Genomic DNA, 21,961 nt, shown 5'->3' with positions numbered 1-21,961 from the left:
TCATCAATGGTGTCAGTTGCACCTTGTACATATAATAACAAATTGTTGCAGTAGTTTGTTTTTTAAGTTTTTACAGTTCATTGGCAGTGTGTAAAATGATCTGTGTTGCAGTAATTGTGATACTCTTTGCATTACAAAAAAAAAAAATGTGTTCCATTAAAATTTCACATTTACTTTGTGAATTGTGAGGTTTACTTAAAAAGTGACCAAAAGGTATTTGGCATCCAGGGGTGCATTAACCCCCAAGTATGTGGTGGTTTAAGGGTTAACATAAAATATATAAGTATTTATATACAAACCTGTCAAAGTCAGTAACTGATTCATCAGCAGTGAGAATGGTGCAGTGAAGGGAACAGCTTGAGTTTGTTTCACAGTGCTCATAGACAGATCTGTATATTCTAAAGACATACATAGACATTACTGAGGTGAATGCACAATTGAAACATTGACTGTGTTTGATCACAGCTCTTTTAAAAGACACTTACTGGATAAATCTGATGGTGTCAGAATATGGTAGTTAAAGTTTCGTTTCACTAATATTCCTGAAACTCTCTGACCTTGCTCAATCTTTTTGTCTGCTAAGGAACCCATGACCTGAAAAATTATTTCAAATTAGTATGAAAAGCCTTGTAACTTTTGAAACACAAAAAATAGACATTTTCTTTCTGTTTATTTCAAATTAAAAATATTTAAATTTATACATCTTAGAAAGGTTATTACTATTAACAAAAAATATTAACTGAACAGATTTTCCTAGTTGTCTACTTAACAACATAAGTATGAAAAATAGCTTATTACTTTAAAATAAAAACTGTATTTACTACAAAGTCAAATCTATACATACTTCAAAACTGGCAGAATTTGATGGCTACAAGATTTCATCTAAGCATAGTAATATGGCAGTATTAACCATCTGACTAGCTGCTAAATCTTTTCATTTTTGACAAACGTCAATAAAATCTCTGAGAGAATCCCTGTACTATTAATAGTACAGTCCCTATAAAGAAATCTCCTTACAGGAACAGATCAATAAGAGACAACAATAGCACTGTGGATAAAAGAACACTATGACAAAAGCACGCAGGGCAGAGGACAACACTAGTGGTTCAGTCACATCAGCTGTTGCAGACAATCAAGCAGGTTTACATTTAAAGAAGCCTGCACTGACATCAACACTGCAATCTAATTTTAAGTTTCGGAGGGGTCAATTTTTCAACTTACATCTGTATAATGGCAAGTAAAATTATAATGAATTAAGCCAAAAGCAGCTGAAAAATGTTTAATATGTGTTGTTCTGAGTCATATTTTTTTCTCCCTCATTCCAATATTGTCTTTTTTACATCCATTGTAAACTACAGAAGCTTTCTTTCAGTGCCTACACGTTTTCGTGTAGGCACTGTGCCTGAACTATTTCCTCTTCATTGGATGCTGGTGTTTCGTACATTTCTTTCTCCAATTTGAGAATGTGAGGGTTGCACTCCCTTTTAATATTTTCCTTTGACTAGTTATAATTGCATACTGACTCATCATAATTACATTTTAGATACATAAAATTTAACGCGGATGCACAAAATTCAAAAGGGATACTGACAATATATATTTTTGTCTTTTCAAAATGAGAATTACAAATGTCTACAATTGACTGATCAGAATGTAAACTACAGATATTTTAACAAAATTCACAATTAATACAGCTGAAACACTTAAATTGTTTCACTTAGACATACATAAATTACTATTTTGACTGGCCAAAATTTTAATGTAAGATACATAAAATTATTTTTGATTTCAAACACGTTAAAGACATACTAATTTCAAAACACTAATTTCCACTGATTAAAATATTTTCAATTCAGTTTCTGACTAGTCAAAAAGTTAAACATAACATTGCATTTCAGGACATTTTGTTTGTTAGATTCATCATTACTTTGAAAATTTTGTCAAGGCAATGGAGAGAAACGGCGATGCTTTTCAGCATTTAAGAAATAAGTTTGGTCTCAAAAAAAGTGAAGCCAACATTAAGGAAGGTGTTTTTGTTGTTCCTGAAATCCGTGAACTGACGCCTGACGATGAGTTCAAAAGGAAACTCAAGCCCAATGAATAAGCAGCATGAGAAGTATTCGTGCAGGTTGTCCAGAATTTTCTTGGCAGTCACAGAGCGGAGAATAATGCTGAGCTTGTGGAGAACCTGCTGAAAGCATATCAGCTTATGGGAGCCAGAATGTCACTGAAGATGCATTTTTTACATTCTCATCTCAACTTTATTCCACCAAATTTGGGCGATGTCAGCTATGAGTATAGGGAAAGATTTCATCAAGATATAAACGTGATGGAAAATTGATATCGTGGGAAAATTCACTCCGAGCATGATGGGTTACTACTGTTGGTTCTTCCAAAGAGAGACAGATGTCCAGTACAAGCGTAAAAGCATGCTGATCTCACTTTTATATTGAGGTAAATTGGCATAAATATACTTTAACATGTCTCTGGTATCGTCTTCTGGTTTGTTTTCAGAATAAAACACATCAAAACAATTTTGGTGGGACAGAGTTCAAACTCCAGATATCGCCTTGATATATTATATTGATATTCAAAAGTGTCAAAACATCAATGATGTGTATTTCAAAAACCTGACATGCTAGCTTAATTCTGATTTCATATATGAAATCAGTGAGAAAAATCTAACCAAAAATGTTTCTTAAATGTACACACAGTATTACAAAGTACAGTTTAGACGTCTCTGGTCAACATCTGCCTAATGTATATTATATTGTACTGTACATGTCTGTAATTCTGTATTCATTTCTCAAACATATGTTGGTGACATTTCATGTTCAAACGATGACTATGATAATTTTGACTTTCAATATTTACAATGTGATTTTTGTCTAATTAGAACGTATTTATGGCTGATTGATATAAGCCATTAAATGTAAAGGCTTGCAAACACATTGCTATTAGACCTTTTCCAGTAGACTAATTTATTAGGCATTTAAGTAATATTTGAATTTAAAATTTGACTAGTTCAATTTAGAAGTTCAAATGTATTATATTGAATTTTAATATAATCTAGATTACTCAAACTAATTAGAACCATCTCTAAAATAAAGATGTAACTGGAAAAAAGTCTTCACTAGCTGAAATACAGGAATATCAAATGAGAAGTTTGAATAGTCAAAACAAATTGTAAATGTCAAAACCTCTAACAATCAAAAATAAACTAAGAATTAGCATGAAAAATTAAATGTTAAAGTGGCTCGCCATACTCATACCCTTTTAGCTTCAATTTTAAAGTTCCATTCCAGAAATTACGATTGTTTTGCTAAATGCAAGTTTGCAACAATACATATAATGCTAACTACAAAATAATTTTTGCTCATCTTGCTATGTGTCAAATATGTTGTACAGAAAGGACTAATACATATTTAGTCCTCATTCATTGATCAAGAGTCCTGTCTTCAATTCAAAAGCATGTAAAGGAGTTTCCTGTGCATGGACTACAGTACTTGCATTTTCCAAAGTTACTTATTTAACATTATTTTAGCAAAAACTGCATGTGTTTTCCATGTTCTAAGCATATGATTGGATTATATGAGATTTTTTTAATGGACATTTTTGATAATGCTTGCTGTTGTCCAGCGTTGGTCATTTTTTGGTAGAGTATTCCTTTAATAATTGACACCGCATACTGTATTGGCACTGCTTGGAAACATCAAAGTTTCTGAGCTTGAAAGTAGTCTAAAGGAGTGACTATTAATGAAAGGATGATTAAACAGAAAAATATAAATAATAGTAAAAACTACATAAAATGAAGCCATGGGTAGATCCCAGTTAAATCATGACAGGAACCAATTCCAATTTGTCACTCAAAAGTGATGTCTGAGACAACCACATTAAAAATCAAAAAAGAAGAAAATCTTGGAGCTTGTTATTTTTTCAATGTACTTTAACCTAAAAAATGTTTTGTGATTATTAAACCATTTTTAGATTAAAAAAGAATTATATATATCATGCAAAATGGCCACATTTCTACTTTAGTTCTATTGAAAAATCCTACCTTGGCCAGTTTTTCTCCTCTGAAGTTAAGAGTCACTGCCTCAGTGTTGCGTGGATTATGGACTTCAATATGAGTTTCATTATTATCTTCATATTCACGAATAAGTGCAGCTTTTAACCTGGCCATTTCATTCTGTTCACCATGAACAAGAATCTTGAGATTAAAGGAGACACAAAGAAGGAGAATGAAAAATTTACTGCATACAACAAAAGTGACATTAACTCTCCCACATTTTTTTTGCCTTCTGTTACTTCTAAGTGTGGATGGTCGATAAACAGTCATAGTTAATATAAAAATATATATGATCCATGTGTGTAAATCGACCATGTTTATTTTTGTGAACAGATGCTTTCACAGAAGCTACAGTTACTACAGGCATTAAAACAGTTTTTAATTTACATGGCATGGCAGGTAAAATATACATCATTTTTTAGATAAGTCTTCAAGAGCCTTAGAGATTGTGTTTGGGGGAGACAGACAGTTATGTTGTTTGTCTATATCCATGTGTTTTGACTTTCTGTTCCAAGTGCCAACTGTGAACATTAATTACCCTACACTCAAGAGTTTCTGAACTTAAATTGCATTTTTTTTGCCCTTTTAAATAAAACTGGAATTGGAAATGTTTAAAAATTGATTCACACGTCTTCCTGTATAAGAGTCTAAGACTTTTCTTAACAGATTAGTCAACAAGTATTATAGTATGTGCTCTCATGCCACAAAAACATTAAGACATTTCTTTTATTTTATAATAAAGGAACAGTGTAGTGCATAGTATCAGTGCATCTTAAATGATCCTGAGATTAACTTTTCTTTATTCTACTAACACTTTACGGCCTAGAAGCCCACTATCCAAAACTTTCGTAATGGCATGACCAGGACTGAAATTTCCATGGTTTAAAAACAAGCTGCAAAGACTTCAGCATTCAATAAAACCCTTCAAGTTCAAATTTATCTTCATGAATATGTAGTAAATAAATAGATGCTAATTTCTCTTTCATTATGTGAATAGGCAGAGAAAAATAAATTAATACAGCTGTCAGTGCCATTTATAATCTGCAGATATTCTCATTTATTTATGCTGTCATGTTTTCAATGTCAGGCACTTGCTCATTAAATCGTACACTGAGAACACTGTAATCTTTTTTTTTTTTATTTAGCATCCATCAAAACTGAAAAAAATGTCAAAAATCATTGTTAAGAACACAACAGTGAGAAATGTTTTCTGTGAAATTCACTTTTTAAAGCTTACCACATGTGGTGGTTTCAGAGCCCGGATGAATTCACTTGTCTGCTGATAATCTGTATGGGCTGAAAACGAAATGTAATCAACAGACATCTTCAGTGGTAACTTCTGTCCAGACATTGTAGTAATCTCTTCTGGCTCAGACATTATGTGCTATGTAAAACAAAATAAGAACATAGTAAGATCTTTCATGGCTAAGCAAGCACACATTCTCCATTCAAATTTTTTCAATTTAAAAATATGGAACTACTCCTTGGATCTTTGCATCACAATTTAAAATACATTATTAATGTGTTAAAATGAAATACCATCTGCTGAATTTCTTACTAAAAATATCTGTTATTATTCCTTCCATACATGTATTGATATTTGCAAATATTGTAACAAATTCTGCATATGCATTATTAAAAAAAAGATGGAATATATAATTGTTTTATTGTGCACCAGCAAACTTAACACAAACCAAAAAAGTCTTATACCCTATAAAAAAGTCAATTGACAATTAACTAATGAAGAATATATTAAACTGTAAATGATGTCACTTCCTAAATGTTACAATATATGAAAGCTTCTTCATGAAGATTTGTTCATTGTGTCATTTTATATAGGTGAACACAACTGTAGTCATAATTGGTTTGTCACTGCACATGAAAATACAAGATATTCTGGTTATAAAGTTTACTACTTTTTACAAAACAAAAACAATTGGAAATAAACATACTCTTTCACGATAGCCAGTAATTACTACATGGATTTCGTGGCGTTACTACCATGTGAAATCTACAAAGTGTCAGTTTCCGTTAATAACATTGTGGCAGGTGTGCAGCTCCTGAATGATTAGCATCACAAATTTGACATGTCAAGATATGTGACATTATAATAAGTGAAAATAAAATTGTTAAGATCCTTAATATATGATTATTGTGAAGTTACAAACTTTATTACCCAATGATATGTGGCATAATATATACCTAGTAGAAGGAGCTGCTGTTCCAATGACTAATTTGCATTCCTTCAAAAAAAAAAAAAAAAAGAAACAACTACTTGTGGAGGATTTAATGTAAAATTTAATGTAAATTAAAATTTGTTTTAAAAGTTAAAGGGTTAAAGTGAGTATAGAAGAAATGAATCGATCCAGGGATACTTCCTACATTGTGCCCACTGCAGCAGAAATCCACAACTGTACATTGGATAAGCAGGTTACAAAATAGATGGATAAATAATTGAACAATAACCAGGTTTCCATCCAAGGAGTTTTTGCGAAGAAATATTTATCGCTTCAAATTTTAGCTGATGGAAATGCTAATTATCGATAAAATGTTGTACATGTCGACATAATATTTTTCCGTTTAACTTTAGCGCATAAATTCCATATCGATACTTCAGATGTCGCAAAAACTACATTGGAAACACTTTTTGTCGGAAAAAAGGGTTTTAACGCAAATAAATGTGTCACATGATACATTTTCATCACGTGTAATCAAAACAAGAATAGCTGAGTGGTTTGCATGGTCTGATGAAGAGACTCGTTATTTCTCGTGATGAGCCAATGCAGTAGCGGATAGGCTGGGTCTCCTGCTACTAAAAGGGGTACCTGAACTCCCTCCACATCAACTGTAGCCTGGGGGTGTCTCTCAGGATGTCTAAATAATACAAAAACCGCAAAGGTAATTTACTGTGCCAGTCAAAATATTTAATAAACCATGTGTTTCATTATCTAAACATTTTTTTCTTATTATTAAATGGCAGATGTTTTAGCATATATGAGAAATTCTCTCATTAATATTAACTTTAGTTTTTTTTGATTAAACGTCGTTATTTTGTATTAATTCAAATTTCAGTTTTAATTAAAAACCTTAAGGGAAGCAGGTTACAGTACTAATTCAGTTGTTATCGCACTGAGAAGGGATGTTGAAAGGTAGGCTCACCTGTACAGATCCGATGCTGCAAACACAGCTGCATCATGGGCACTTCCAGGAGTGCCAACGCAAATGTCGTTTCATGCACCTGTCATCAACAAGGGCCAGGAGAACAATAGATGGCCACCCTTTGCGATTAATGTAATCGTGGTAGCCTTCCGTCGGGGGAAGAATCGGCACATGCGTGCCATCCAGCGCACCATAAATCTGTGGCACAAGATGCACCAAGGAATTGCGATATGCAATTTCATTGGCCTCCGCTACAGTCGGAAGTCTGATATAACGCCGCATTAATTTTTCTTTAATAGCGGTGCACACAGCATATACACATCGATGCATGGTAGTTTTACTAACCCCGAAAGTTTCTCCAACTACTCTATACTCGGCGCAGGTTGCCAGCTTGTAAAGGGCGATGGCAATCCGCTTTTGGGTTGGAACCGGTGGTCGGTGACAGGACTGATGAATCCACACAACATCTCAAACATCGGCCGTGTCATTCTAAAATATTGCAGCCAGAGATTTTCTGTGAAGTGTCTCCCCACCACCTCCTTCCAGAAGGCCTTATTCTGTCATCTCTCCCATACCCGCACTGGGGTACTTTCTTCGAGCTCTAGGGCTATCAGACAAGCAACTGCTTCATTCTGCTGTCGTCTTCGGATATTATGTACAATTCCAATTATTTGTGAAACTGAAATAACAGTAAGCTGGCAAATAAAAAAAAACTGAATAATCTCTCAATTTCTTTGTTTAGTGGAGGGGGTGTAACGTGGAAAACAAAAGGTAGATAATTTGCGACACACACAAAATTATGTATGGAAACAGCTCAAGGGCAGATTTTTTTTCGCGATACAACAAAACTTATGCGACAGTTCGTTTTGGAGGGGATGACGTCATCACGCACACCATTTTATCGATAAAAAGCCAGTTGGATGGAAACAGGCTGGAGACAGCAAATTTCACACATTTTTTTTACGTATATTCTGCTTGTCGATAACAAAACGTTACAAAAAACTGGATGGAAACTTGGCTAATGAGTAGGTGGTAAAAGAATTCAACAAGTATCAGGAGAAATACATTTTAGCACAATATCAATGAAATCAGCTTTCCACTAGTTCAGAAAATTACAAAATTCAGTCACGCTGCAACTGTATTCATACATAATGAAATAGAGGACATGTGATCTATATCTAATGTCAAAGAAACAAACAGTACATGTGAACTCCACTAGGAATACTTTGTATACAAAGCTATGACAGACAATTTGGTGTCACTCATTATGTCCAGGCCTACCTTAGCAAGTGTTCCTTCAACACAGTAGCCTGCAATAATGACACCATTCCTTTTGTCAGTACACCAACTTTCAAACAATTCCCTGGACAGTCCACTCTGCATCATACCAGGGGAGGCCATTACTACACTGGGACCAATATCATCAAAATGATCCATGCTCTGTGGAGGAAAAAAGTGTCAAGATATATCATAGTTAATATCCAAAAAACTTTTTATTCTTGAAATGTTTTGACAAAGAATTAAAATGCTTAATATTAATTTTATACGAAGAAATTTATCAAAAGCAAACAGAATCTAATTATTACTGTTTACTAGTTCAAGACAGCATATTAAAAGGCTACACTGAGTAAAAAATTTTATGTTTTTACGGGTTTTTTTGGCACAAACATTAACCAACACATAAACCAGAAAGTGTTCATTAATTAAAGTCAAAGAATATCAGTTTAACTAAAAATGAAAGCAAGAATTTGTTTAAAGGGAAATGTTTTGTCAAAGCAATTAAACTGTTAACATTTATGCTATCAAGAAAGATAATCACATTTCAGAATATACAGAAACAATACTACTGAAGAAATTCAATTTATCACCTGTATCCTCACTAACGTCTACAAATGAACATAGGGGAACATTCTGATTAGCTGCATCTCAGTCCTGTTTAGCATCTTTTGTAGTCTGAAAGGCTCTACAGTGACTGCTTGAAATCGCCCAGATCATGACTGGAATCGCACTGCCATAGATACAGAACATTTATGACAAGACCCCCAGAGAAAGCGACCCATTGGTTAAAGACCCAATGAAGCCCAGAAACAAAACTGTTTACCTCTAACATTTTATAAACAATGTTGTAGTATTCAGTGCTAAACCAGAAGACTACCTGTGGCACAGTTATTTTTTTTGGACATCTGTGTCTATTACATTGTATTATAGTATATACTGCACTGTTGCTATACTTTGTTTCTATACAGGCTGGACTAACAAAAAACAATTGCTGCTATACTGTAATGTAACAAAATAAAATTTTTATTATGTGCCATTTAAAAATGATCAAAGATACTATTTGCCACAGAAATACATTCTATAGACATTATACTAGAGTATTACACAATGCATGGCCACTTTATTAGGATATCATCCCTTTATGAGGATGGTAGTCAGTGCTGACTTCAGCGTTTCTCATATGTAACAGATTGCACAGCAAGCCTGAAAAAGTTAGATCACAATTTAAGAGCACTAGATCTGCAGCTGGCCAAGGCAGATTTTCCTTTGAAAATCTTTTGCTTAAAAAGGCAGCTTTCATCACATCTCAGGCTTACCATTAGTATCTATCAACAAGAACAGGGATTCTTCAGTTTTCAAAATGTTTGCCAACCCACCAGAAGACTGTTACCTGGCCTAATGCAATACCACATACATTTTTTCACTGACTTTAGCAGGACTTGGCTGCATCCTTGACTGCTATAATCCATTAGTGACCAGATACGTGGATTCTTATGGTACCAATGTTGTACTGAAAGGGAGGAATCAGTTGGCAGACCCCAGTCTCTACAATAGTATATACTCTTTTCATTAAGCATCTATTTTAGACTTCTGTGACACTGATGTATTCTTAAAGTTTTCCTCTTACTGATAACTTATGATACCACATTTGATGCCCAGTTGTATGACATATTCAAACACACCTACGTCTTCAGTCTTACCTATTATTCAATGAATTGACTTAGCCACCCTCCTTAAAACATTTTTTTGCAAATAATTCTGTTATTAACTTAGCCACTCATTTAGTGGTAGAATAGTAAGGTATACAGTATACAGCATAATAAAGAGGACACTTAACTTACTTTCAAGTTGCTGATGTGTTTAAAAACAAAGGGGTTGTTAATGTTGATGGCCTTACGAATCTTGTCATTCATTGCATTGACATAGGTCTGGTAAACGGCCATGCACTTCTTTGCCAATGATGAAGCATAATAAATTGGAATGTCATGGAGCTCGGGATGGTTCTGCCAGTATTCATCTGTAAATTAAGAACAATTAAGTAAACCGGTACAGTTTTTAAAAAAGATATCCCCATGTATCTTGAAAAATACTTTATTTTAAATTTGTTCCTTACTCTCTACTCACCTAAAATTAAGAGAAGCTCCTGGGCTCTTCCCAAGGCAAACACAGGAATAAGACACCTTCCTTCTCGATTCACAATGTCATGAACAGTGTTACAGAATCTGGCTTCCCTCTCTTCCCTCTTTTCGTGAATATGAGTTCCATATGTGGATTCCTGAAAACGGAAGAATGTAAAAAAAATTTTTTAGAACAGCAATTCTTTGATCATGTCATTTTATAGCAGTGGTCTCCAATTTTGGTCATGGAGGGTTATGCTAGCTAGAGATTTTTGTTCACACCACTGACTAAATTACAAAATAGTTATTTTTGTTAATTAGCAAATTACAGGTTGACATTCAAAAACCCGGCCATCGATAATCCGGTTCCTTCACATTTCCGGCATGGATTTCAGAGTGCATTTTCAAATTTACTGCGTTGGCGCACACTGTTTTCTGGAGGCGCTGTTTATGTTTTGATGGCGCTGTAGTTGATAATCAGTTGTTGGTTGCAGCTGCTAACAGGCATTCCTGCTCATTCCTTCTCATTTTATCATTTATTTGCTGCTGTATAGCTCCATTATGGATTCAGCAAAGAAAAGAGGTGGTGTAAAATGTAAACATTGTGTGTTGTCGATAGCAGAAAAAGTGGAAGTGCAAAAAAAAAAAACTTGATAGCAGCGTGTCTGTGCAAACCATTTGTGAAACATATGACATTGGCTCTTCAACAGTGTATGAAATTAAAAACAACAAAGAAAAACTATTAAAGTTGTTTTCTAACAGTGGATCAAAAAAGCAAATATTTGTAAGAAAGTCAATGACGGAGGGAAAAAGTTCGGAACTAGACCAAGTTCTAGTCATGGTTTAATCTTTGTGTAAGTGAAGGTGTGGAAAGTTCTGGTGATTTTATTAAAGGAACAAGCCAAAGTGGTTCATGAAGAGCTGGGATTGCAACACAAGTGTGAATATTCAGAAGGTTGGCTGCATCGTTTCAAGTCGCGACATGGCTTACAGTTTCTTGCGGTGTGTGGGGAAAAACGTTTAGAAGACAAAGATGTGGCTAGTGCATATGTGGATGAATTTGCGAAGTCAGTTAGTGAAGAACATTTAAGTCCTGAACAAGTGTACAATGCTGACGAGACTGCCTTGTTTTGGAGATGTACGCCAAAAAGAACTCTAACAACTGAGGATACAGAATCGTCATCAGGGTTTAAAGCTTTGAAGGATCGCGTCACGGCAATGTGCGATTCTAATGCCTTGGGTACCCGTTGATGCAAGATGCTCGTTATCAGGAAAAGTTTACATCCGAGGGCCTTCAAGAGTATGACACAGTTTCCTGTTCATTACTATGCCAACAAGAAGGGCTGGGTTACATACTGATATTACATTGGATTGGTTTCAAAAATGTTTTGTTCCTGAGCCTAGGGCTAACTAAAATTCTCTAGAACTGTTTTACTTAGTTGGTGAACACTAAAATTTCATTTGCTTTTCATTTAGTGTTTAATTTTCTTTCTTTAAACGACTGTAAAGGTAGTCATTTTCTGTTAAATATATACAGCACATCCAAAATCTGGCATTTTCAAAAATCTGGCACTCCTCAGGTCTGGAGGTTGCCGGATTTTTGAATGTCAACCTGTACATAACTGCCTGCTAACATTCTTCTGTGTCCAAACTCCTAAAGGTAAAAATTTTGCAGAAAAAAATATAAGTGGACCATAGTGTGTTTGCACCTCTCAAAATCTTTCTCCATGTAAATATTGGATTCAGACAATCACTAAAAAGATGAACATATCTTAAAAGAGAAGAGTAATTTTAACAATAAACTAGACTAAAGTAAAGTCAAGAACAAACAAGTTAAAAGACTGATGACTTGTGTGGACTGAAAACTGTGACTGCAATAAGCAATTTTTCTGAATTTCATAGGGAAGTAAAATTCATATCAAGAAACGCTGAGGAATAGCGAAGGTAGATATAATGACTTAAAAAATTAAATAAGAATATTATACAAACATTAGCTTAACTCTCACCTATGTAATCTCACACACAGGCTACATATAAATATATACCAAACAAAATTCCAGGCAAAAAGTAAACAAAACAAAAATCTATTAATCGAATGAAGTTATACAAGGTCCTTTAAAACAAAAAAAAAAATTCTGGAGCAATGCTCATATTGCAGTCCCTTTCACATGCAGGTGTTCCCAAGAAATTGATCAGTAAATTCATAGTCAAAGGCCATGTGCCCAATCTGGAGGAAAAATGCTCAGCTATTGACTAATTTAAAACTTTCTATAATTTTTGGGTTAGTAAATATGTGAACAAAACTAGAAAATTGTTAAGTGTGAAAAACACCACACTTTATCATCTAATATAAGTGGATGTTAAAGCAAAAAGAACGGACTTGGATTAAGGCATCAGAATTTAAACTATGCTTAATCATTTTTGCAAATCAGAGCAGAGTCAGAGCAGTGAGACAGGAAAATAAATAGTATGTTGTGAGGGGATGTGACTGTATATTTTACTAATTAAGATAACAAGCTAATCATTTAAGACTGCAAAAAGGCTGATCGTGAAAGTGAAGTGCAAAAACAGATCAGTAAAACATTGCTGCTTTGCATAGAGTGTCTGGAGTAACATGATGCCAAAATTAGTGTAGATAAAACAACTAATCATTCTTTGACAATCAAATGTCAGCTTTTCCTTCAAACAAGACCTTTTTAAAATTAATTCAAATTATATTTGAATATTGAAGTTTGATCCAACAGCACTTGAATATTGATATTTGAATAGTACCAATGCGCTTGCCAACAATTAAAAAAGCTCTGTTAGAAAGTAAATCACTCACATGGTGAAACTGGAAATACTTACAATAATAAGAATATCAGGCTTGACACTAGGTATTTCTGCTGCCATTAAATGCCTGTCCTCCTGTCGAGAGAAGTCTCCAGTATACAGCAGCTATAAAAAATAGAAAATCTAATTTACTTATTGACTCAAATTTTGAATATTCTAATATTAAATAAAAAAAACCAACAAGACAGCACCTTCTGAGTTTTATATATATATATATATATATATATATATATATATATATATATATAGAGCCATGCAAAACACATTTCTATTTATAAAGTTCAGAATCTGATTTCACACAAAACTGTAACAATTTGCATACTTAGTCACTGGCTCATTAAATTGGCATGTAATATACTGCCATTAATAACATATAGTCTACAGCTTTGTTCCATTTTTGTAATGTGTTCTGTTGTATATAATGCTCCATTCTTCAAAACTATAGCCTCCAGTTTTTTGAAGGGCCAAGAAAACAGAAATCTACTTTGCACTCTGCATTCCGGAACCTAAAATGAAGGTTCAGATTTTCAGATCTGGCGATTGATGAGGTCATGGAAAGTGCTTTAATTTATCCTGGTGTTCTTGAAATCATTGTTTCATTAGTTAACACTGTTTAGGGGGCATCATCATAATGGAATGATGGAACATCATTGGGGTATATGGCTTGTACCATGAAGTGCACCTGGTCTTGTAAAATGGACTCATATTGGATGGCTAATTCTACCACTATGGATCCCATTCCCTAGTTTAATAGATTACAAGAGACATTATGAGTTGAAAGCCTTATTTGGCTTTCACTAAACATAAATCCATCCAGAAGTAGGAAACAGGGTGACTTATTAGACCCTATTACTTTTTTTTTACAGCACCCAGAGGTGCAGAATTTGTGCTCATTTCACCAAGTTATATATCCATGCATGATGGACATGATTGTAACAATGACTCCAGTTTTGTGAAGCTTACTCCATACACTTTTCATTGAAACTGAGATGTTGATTCAGTTCTGTGGTAAACTCCAAAGCAGTAAGTTTGAGACATTTGTCATCTGTCCTATGAAGTGCTCATGTATCTCTTTCATAAGCTGTGACTTACAACTAATGTTTCTCTTTGCTGCAGCACTTTGTTAATGTTTGGCACATACCGTTATGTTTGGTACGTTCAATAATGTTGCAGTTTCTGTGACCAATTCACCTACAATTCAGACCCTAACTATTATTAAGCCACTGGAGAACATGGCTGCTTCATGTCGCTTTGAAAACTCACATACCACAATGTTAGATGTCACATCTCTCTTATAGATGACACAAAATCCTAAATAGCACTCAACCAAATGTTACTCAGACTTGGCAGGGGAATTTGCAATTGCAATTTAGTTACTTATAAAGTTAGTCCTTATTCACGTGGCATTTCTGTTATTTTGCCCATTCTCTGTACTTTACGAATAACAACATTTGCTAGCTCTCACAGTGCAGAGTTTAGAATGTCTGTTCTGTAGCATCCATTAATTCTACAATTACTTGTTATACTAGGGTGTTCAGGATTACATCCAATTTGTTATAAGATATTTTTCTTGATATACTGTAAACATTCATTACCACCTTTCCATCAACAAAATGATAGTAACAGAAAACAGAGAAAGGAACCAAAATAAGGCTGACAGCCAGGTTCCAGCTCTTTGCCCATGCATGAACTCCAAAGTAGGTGTTTCAGTTTATGTCTTCATTATAAAATATATTATGTAAACTGCTACAGATATGGCATGGGGAAAGAAAAAACAAGAGAAATGACCAGTTTACTGCACTGGATAATAAATGAAGTAAATCCTCACCTTTACACCAGCTATCTCAATCATGAACATGGCTGCTCCTAAAACATGGCCAGCATGGTAACACCAGAACTTGATCCCTGCTACTTCTCTCACTTCATGGAAGTTAATTGTTTCAATTTTGTCCATGCTCTCCTCCAGATCTGTTTCTGTGTAGAGCATATCATCTGCGGAAATATTACTATATACAAAATATGACCCCATGAGAAAACAAATATTATCCAAAAGTACACAAAGGAATTCATTACTCATTTTCAGCTTAGTACTAAAATTAATCATTACTAGTCATTATACATCTCATTTTATGCTTTTCATAATGTATGTGACTTTGTATAGGATGTTTTCCTAATAATTTCCAAATATTGACATCTTATGAGGTGTTTAATTCACTTTTGTTTTCGACTAATGCCTAAGCCTTAATTTTCTTTGGAAACAATAACACATTGAAGGGTACAGTAATTGAAAATTGCAACACAAATGTAGTAAGTAATTTCTGAAATGTATTTTTTTACTTGGCTCCTGTCACATAAGCAGTCGATTAACTTTACAAATTTGTATTTTTCAGTACAGGGTCTCAAAGTCTTACAGTCTTCCCTGACAGCTTCAGGTGCAAAGACAAATTAAGCATGGAGGGAACATCAGGTTATCATCATTCACAAAGCTGCGTTCCTTTGTACGCAGAAGCACAGAGACAACAATAATAACTCCACTCAGAATGTGTCAGGGTTAAAAGTCCAACTGTAACTTCTTGCGATGTGAAGAAGCAATATTAACCACTGCAACAAAATGTCACTGTAAGCATGCAGTAATTTTCTTTCTTGTTTTCAAAGAACGGAAGAATGAAGAGTGAACATACCTGACTTTCACATAATCTGACAGAAGCCACCTATAAATAGCTTTAGTTGCATGAGTCATGAAAGTTCTGCCTTTAAAGCTCGTCTTTTGTAAAAACCATGGCAAAGCCCCACAGTGGTCCAAATGGAAACTATAAAAGAGATAACATATTTTTCTACAGTTGATTGTAAATGTAAAAAGCGTCAGAAAAAAATGAAAACATGACTCACTGACTGATGAGGAGCAGATCAATCTCTGCAGGATCAATCAAGTCAATATAAGGCAGAGCATCCATTCCCTCAAGACCAGGGTGTATACCACAATCCAGCTGTAAGACGTGAAAATGAAACAATTTACTGAAAGATTACACAAAATACAACAATTTGGAAAAAAAGTGTCTGACATCTGTAAATAAATATAATTCTTTAATGCACTGCTAAGTCCAATAATAAAGTCTATCAATAAGGTGCTTCATGAGAGGCTAGTTATGAATGTACAGTACAAGAGAAAGGAATCCATTGTATATTATACGGAAGGGTGCATTGCTAAGTAAGTGAGGTAAAATCCTGCTGTGCAAGAATCAGAGCAAAGTACCTGTTATTTTACTTATTTACATAAAAATGTAAAAGTAATTTTTACAATACAGAATTAACCACTGCAGACTTGTTTTGATAACCTCATTACAAAAGTTACTTTATTATCCTTTGGATTTGGCACTGGAGCATTTTTCTTTTTTTTTTGTTCTTTATTTCGCCTTATACAATTTCCCGTATTAGGAATCTGTTAGTTTTCGCATACCCCTTGGGGTCAGAGTGCAGGGTCAGCCATTGTACAGCACCCCTGGAGCAATTGCTGGTTAAGGGCCTGGCTCAAGGGCCCAGCAGAGTAGGATCTCTTTTGGCAGTGACAAAGATTCGAACCGGCAACCTTCGGGATACCAGCACAGATCCTTAGCCTCAGAGCCACCACTCCGCCCTGGTGATAGCCACATTTAACATGAGTGGAAAAGCAAATACAGACAACAATCAAGTCAGCAGAAAATATAAAAGCATCACGTAGGGTGTTGGTGCCAGACAGAATGCCATGGGAGAGCGGCCAGCCCTGACAACTGTGCAGCTTTAACAAGTGAGCACAGTGGGTGATGTCGAGCTAGCAGCTCATTTGTGAGACTGACACACCTTTGCCATTATGCTAAAACACTACGTGTCTTTACAACAGTGTGGCATGTCATCTTTGCACTTTTTCTTGCTGAGTTATTACGATCAGCCTGTTCCCATTCTAACTACAGGCTAGTAGCTGCAATGCATCGTGCTGACATGTCAAACGAAAGGGGACACCTCTTGGATGAGAACTACTGTTCTAGAGGACTCTGTTAACAAGGATACAGGGTACTGAAGTGGCTAAAAAACTCATATAATAATAAGCTGTATATTTGGTCATGTAGGTTACAAGACATAACTTAATCTTAGGCAGCAGAACAGAATTATGGCGCCATACTTGGAATTCTCTGTATAGCTGTAGTACCAAAGGCTCAGAGAAGAATACCAAAACAGACTCAAAGACTTTAGTTGTAACAGCTATGAGGAACTGATTTAAAGAGAATAATCTTTTAATCTTAAGAAAGTGGAGATTAAGAACTGAAATAACACAAGTCGTCAAAACTTTGCAAGAAGTACTTACAGCACATTCTGCCAGAGATATTTTAAAATCAGTTCTTCAACAAAAACAGTGAGGCAGTGTGATACAGTAGCATGGCATTTTAAATCACAATTTTGCTAGTTCAATCCCTACCACCAACTCAATGTGTTAAGTCACATAGCCAGCCAGCACTCTGTTACATAACATATTAAAAGAAAAATGTATCATATTCTAACCTTGTGAACTCAGGTTGGGTTAAAGTGTCCGCCAAATACAGAAAAACAACACAAGCACAAAGGTACCTAATGAAATGTAGTTAAAATGCAAACTTCACACAGAAATTAACCAGTAGTGTTATTTAAAGCAGCATCTTGCATACCAACAAAACAAAACTTGATAATATTTTGGTAACGGTAAGTGAAGAAGACAATCAACTATTTTGGGCTAACATGCCTTAATCTCATAAAATCATTTTTATTTTTACATAAAGCTAAAGACTCACCATGATTTTTCTCCCTTTAAACTCAAGGATAATACATGATCGACCCACTTCTTGTCCAGCTCCTCTGTTGAAACATATGAAACAGTACAACTTGTAAAAAACACAATTATGCATTACCCACATCCTTTACTAGACTTGACACACTGTGCTATATATATATATATATATATATATATATATATTTACATAGAAAATCACCCAAAAAATCCTGTACCATCAAGAAGTGAAGTATATATATATTATATATAAAATATACATACATACATACATACAGGGTGGTCCAGATCTAATTATGCAGATCGAGATCAGCTTTGATTTATGTGGGGACGATTCCAGTTCGGCGCAAAGGCGATTCTTCATGTTGTCAGTTCGCACACTTTTCGATGGTACAGGATTTTTCGGGTGGTTTTCTATGTAATTAGCTTAATAAGTTATAACATAATGAAAATTGCATAATTAGATCTAGACCACGCTGTATGTATATATATATATATATATATATATATATATAATATAAAATTATTTCAAAATATCAGTATTTAAGGGTAACTCCAACAACCCACAATAGAAAAACTACATACCCCAGATTCTCAAAAATGCATTGACTTATTTGTTTGAAATTTGTGGATGTTACAGTAAAAAGAAAATGAGCTGCCCCGTGTTTTTCTTATTTGTCGATATGTGTGGAAAATAATGCTGCAGTGAGTGGGTTACTCCTATGCATGGCATCTCTTTCTGTTTTTTTTTTTTTGCTGAGTACTGTGAAGGAATCGTACACAGACATGTATGCAAATGGGAGCTGAAGAGGAAGGATAAAAGTTCTGAAAAGCGTAAGGAAAAAGTGCTTAGCAAGCTGCATCAATTGGTACATGCTGTACTCACTAATTTGTCGACTTCTAGTTAACCCTTCGTAGCCCTTATGACGCATGTCTGATGGGGATTGGTATGATTACCCCCTTAGATTATTGATCTCGCCTATACACAGTATCTATACTTTAAATAATAGGGTGGGTGACAGTAGACCTCGCTGGTAAAATACTTGCAATATTTTGGAGTACCGAGGTGTCCCCTTAGAGGGCAGACCACATACAATGTGCTGCTACGCTCCAGTTTGCAAAGCAGAACAGGTATGTCACTGTACAGAATACCGGCTCACGTCAAGCCCTGGGTACAACACAAGTAGGGAGTGACAGCATGCCTTAGTCAGTTTAAACACTTTCACAACTCATTAAAGGGATCCGCTGCGGCCACAAAATAGAAGGGGTGGACACTGTACATAGTTTATGATATTATTGACTTTCACATGTTCTTATCTGTATAATGCTGAAAGCGTTCAGTTCATTCAATGGGACATGTAAATGTGCTGCCTGCAAACATCAATGCTGTATGTAATAAGCTGATGATGATTCAGTTTATATTGCTTTTGATCTAAAAACTCCAAAACATTGTAATGTTCCAAAGATTATAGATTAAAGCATTACATTAAAATCTGATTTAAGATAACATTTTTATAGTATGTGCTACTGAGTTAAATTATATGTATACCCAAAATTCCCATTATTCCAACTAATTACCTGTTGTAGTTCAAAAGAAAAGTTTCCTGTAAATTGTGTGCAGTGACCATCAACAAAAACCAAATAACTAGGAAAAGCAAGAACTGATCTACAACAAGAATGTTTCACTCATGGGCAATTGTATGTAGCAGATTCAACAGTAAGGAGCTCCAGTGAACAAATATTATCATCTCCAGGTAAATGTAAAGATAATAATAAATAAATAAACAAATATTGTATAAATAAAAGTACTCAATCCGTTACATAGTACTTCTGATACATCTAGTTAACCAGCAATACTATAATCAACTGCAACACAGCTAGTATTTCTTTTTTTTTGTTTGTTATTGAAGACAAATCTGAACAGCAAGCAAACGGAGACTGCTTTACATTTATTTGGCTGACTCCCTTATCCTAGGCAACTTACAACATCTGAGATACAATTGGTTACATTTTTTCTGTTTATCCAATTGGAGCACCGACGGGTGACTTGACTAGCTTAAGGTCTCACAATGTCAGTAGCTGGATCTGAATCCACATCACCTGAGGATTTGAAATCCAAGGCTTTACACACCACTACATGTTTTCAGGTTGATAAATAAATACATTTACTGTATAATGGAGAGCTTGCTTAAATTGGATATATTATGATTTGGAATAGCAGTAAAACCGAATACAGTTATTGGCCCTGCGACGGACAGGTATCTGGCCAAGGCCTATTTCCCATCTTGCGCCCAGCGCTGCCCAGGAATATTCACAGTTAAGATAAAGTCTTAAGTGAATTAAGCGAGCGTGAGAATATTAAGTTTCTTTACTCCATTTTAGCATCCAGAAAAAAAAAATAATTAAAACGAGGCTCGTGCGCGGTCTTGAAATTGCATTAGATCATTCACGTTATTATAGTATCAATGTCTGCAGCTACAGCAATTTTAAATAGAATATGCAACGATCCGACTGCTGTACAAACTACTCTTCAGGAGGACCTTGGCTCGTAGCTAAGTAGTTCTGCCCTGCTTTTTTCCCTACAGCCTCTATAAAATAAAGACCTCACATTATCTTTCATCTCCGAAGATGCAAAACAACAATTAACTGCTTTTGACAATTATTGTTAATTTTTAATATCCTGTATATATCTATAAAACTCTTTCCACGTTGCATACTTGTACTTTATTACTTCAAGGATGAGATTAATAAACAAGCTGCAAGAATTCTTTTAAAAAACAGTATTTTATGACTGTTAGAGCTGATGAGCCTTTTAAGCTCTGCAACGTTACTTAAATCTACATATGCAAGTGTACTTTAAAAGTGCAAATAACTACAACCCAGGATATAAACATCACCGACACGAGAAACAGCAGGAGTGCGGAACAGGTCTTATTCGCCATCGTTTTGTCTACCCTCGTGTCGCTCGAGCTTTATACGGCTTGATGGAATTCAAGGACAATTTCTGAAAACTACACAAGAATTACCAGTCATTTTTGAGCCCCTCTGCCGCTATTGCTTTAATCTATTGGGTATTACACAAGTAGTTTTCTCTTAATACAACAGAAAATTTACAGTGGGCGAAATTGTAATATTTATGTCAAAGTTGCATTAAAATATCCGACCATGCATTTTAAGAGGAATTTTTAATCAGTTCCCACGTTACAGTATAATATTAACAGACATTCACTCACAAAGGTCTGATTAGAAGCTGGTCGCTTTCTTCAGCCGGTACCAGGCTATCTGCTTTCCTTTTTGCAGCCATTCTGTTTCAAATAAACGATGATAATTACTAATCTAAAGCATAATCTTTGCCGGCCGGACTATGATCAAATTTCTATCAAAACGGCGAAACAGACCGGCGGAAGCATGAACGCTACAGCGAATGCACTTCCGCTCCGATCGCGCTATGTTCGTCCGGGAAACAAAGCCTTGCGTTGCACTCAGTTCCGACATTACCACTTTGTCCGAACATTCATTTTGCTGTCAGAGATGCCAAAATTAAGATATAGCTCAATGATCAAAACCGCTTAATCCCAGTAACATCGGCCTTAAACTAAAACAATAATAATTCTCCAATCCGGCATTTATAAAAACTGTTTCTGTTCGTTTCAATGTGTTTTTATATATACATGTACCTACGGTGCTTATGAGGAAATAAGACGTCTCCTT

The 21,961-nt window shown here is 34.9% G+C and overlaps 1 protein-coding gene across 1 annotated transcript in view; it reads right to left on the bottom strand.

Annotated features, from left to right (window-relative positions):
- The window catches only part of cpsf3 (cleavage and polyadenylation specific factor 3), a 29,921-nt gene extending 8,221 nt beyond the window's left edge, over positions 1-21,700 (bottom strand). Inside the window, exons 1-13 of the mRNA XM_039748880.1 lie at positions 21,484-21,700; positions 18,255-18,318; positions 16,345-16,442; positions 16,137-16,265; positions 15,284-15,461; positions 13,471-13,560; positions 10,631-10,781; positions 10,348-10,523; positions 8,510-8,668; positions 5,307-5,453; positions 4,058-4,210; positions 486-594; positions 300-398 (exon numbers count right to left, since the gene is read on the bottom strand). Coding sequence (XP_039604814.1) covers positions 300-398; positions 486-594; positions 4,058-4,210; positions 5,307-5,453; positions 8,510-8,668; positions 10,348-10,523; positions 10,631-10,781; positions 13,471-13,560; positions 15,284-15,461; positions 16,137-16,265; positions 16,345-16,442; positions 18,255-18,318; positions 21,484-21,554 — 1,624 coding nt within the window. The 5' untranslated portion in view covers positions 21,555-21,700. The remainder of the gene's footprint in view (positions 1-299; positions 399-485; positions 595-4,057; positions 4,211-5,306; positions 5,454-8,509; positions 8,669-10,347; positions 10,524-10,630; positions 10,782-13,470; positions 13,561-15,283; positions 15,462-16,136; positions 16,266-16,344; positions 16,443-18,254; positions 18,319-21,483) is intronic.
- Between the last annotated feature and the right edge of the window lie 261 nt (positions 21,701-21,961).

This window comes from Polypterus senegalus, chromosome 3 (assembly GCF_016835505.1).
Source record: "Polypterus senegalus isolate Bchr_013 chromosome 3, ASM1683550v1, whole genome shotgun sequence".
Classification (NCBI taxonomy): domain Eukaryota; kingdom Metazoa; phylum Chordata; class Cladistia; order Polypteriformes; family Polypteridae; genus Polypterus; species Polypterus senegalus.
The sequence above is the reverse complement of the archived record's forward strand: the minus strand, read 5'-3'. Positions and strand labels throughout refer to the sequence as shown.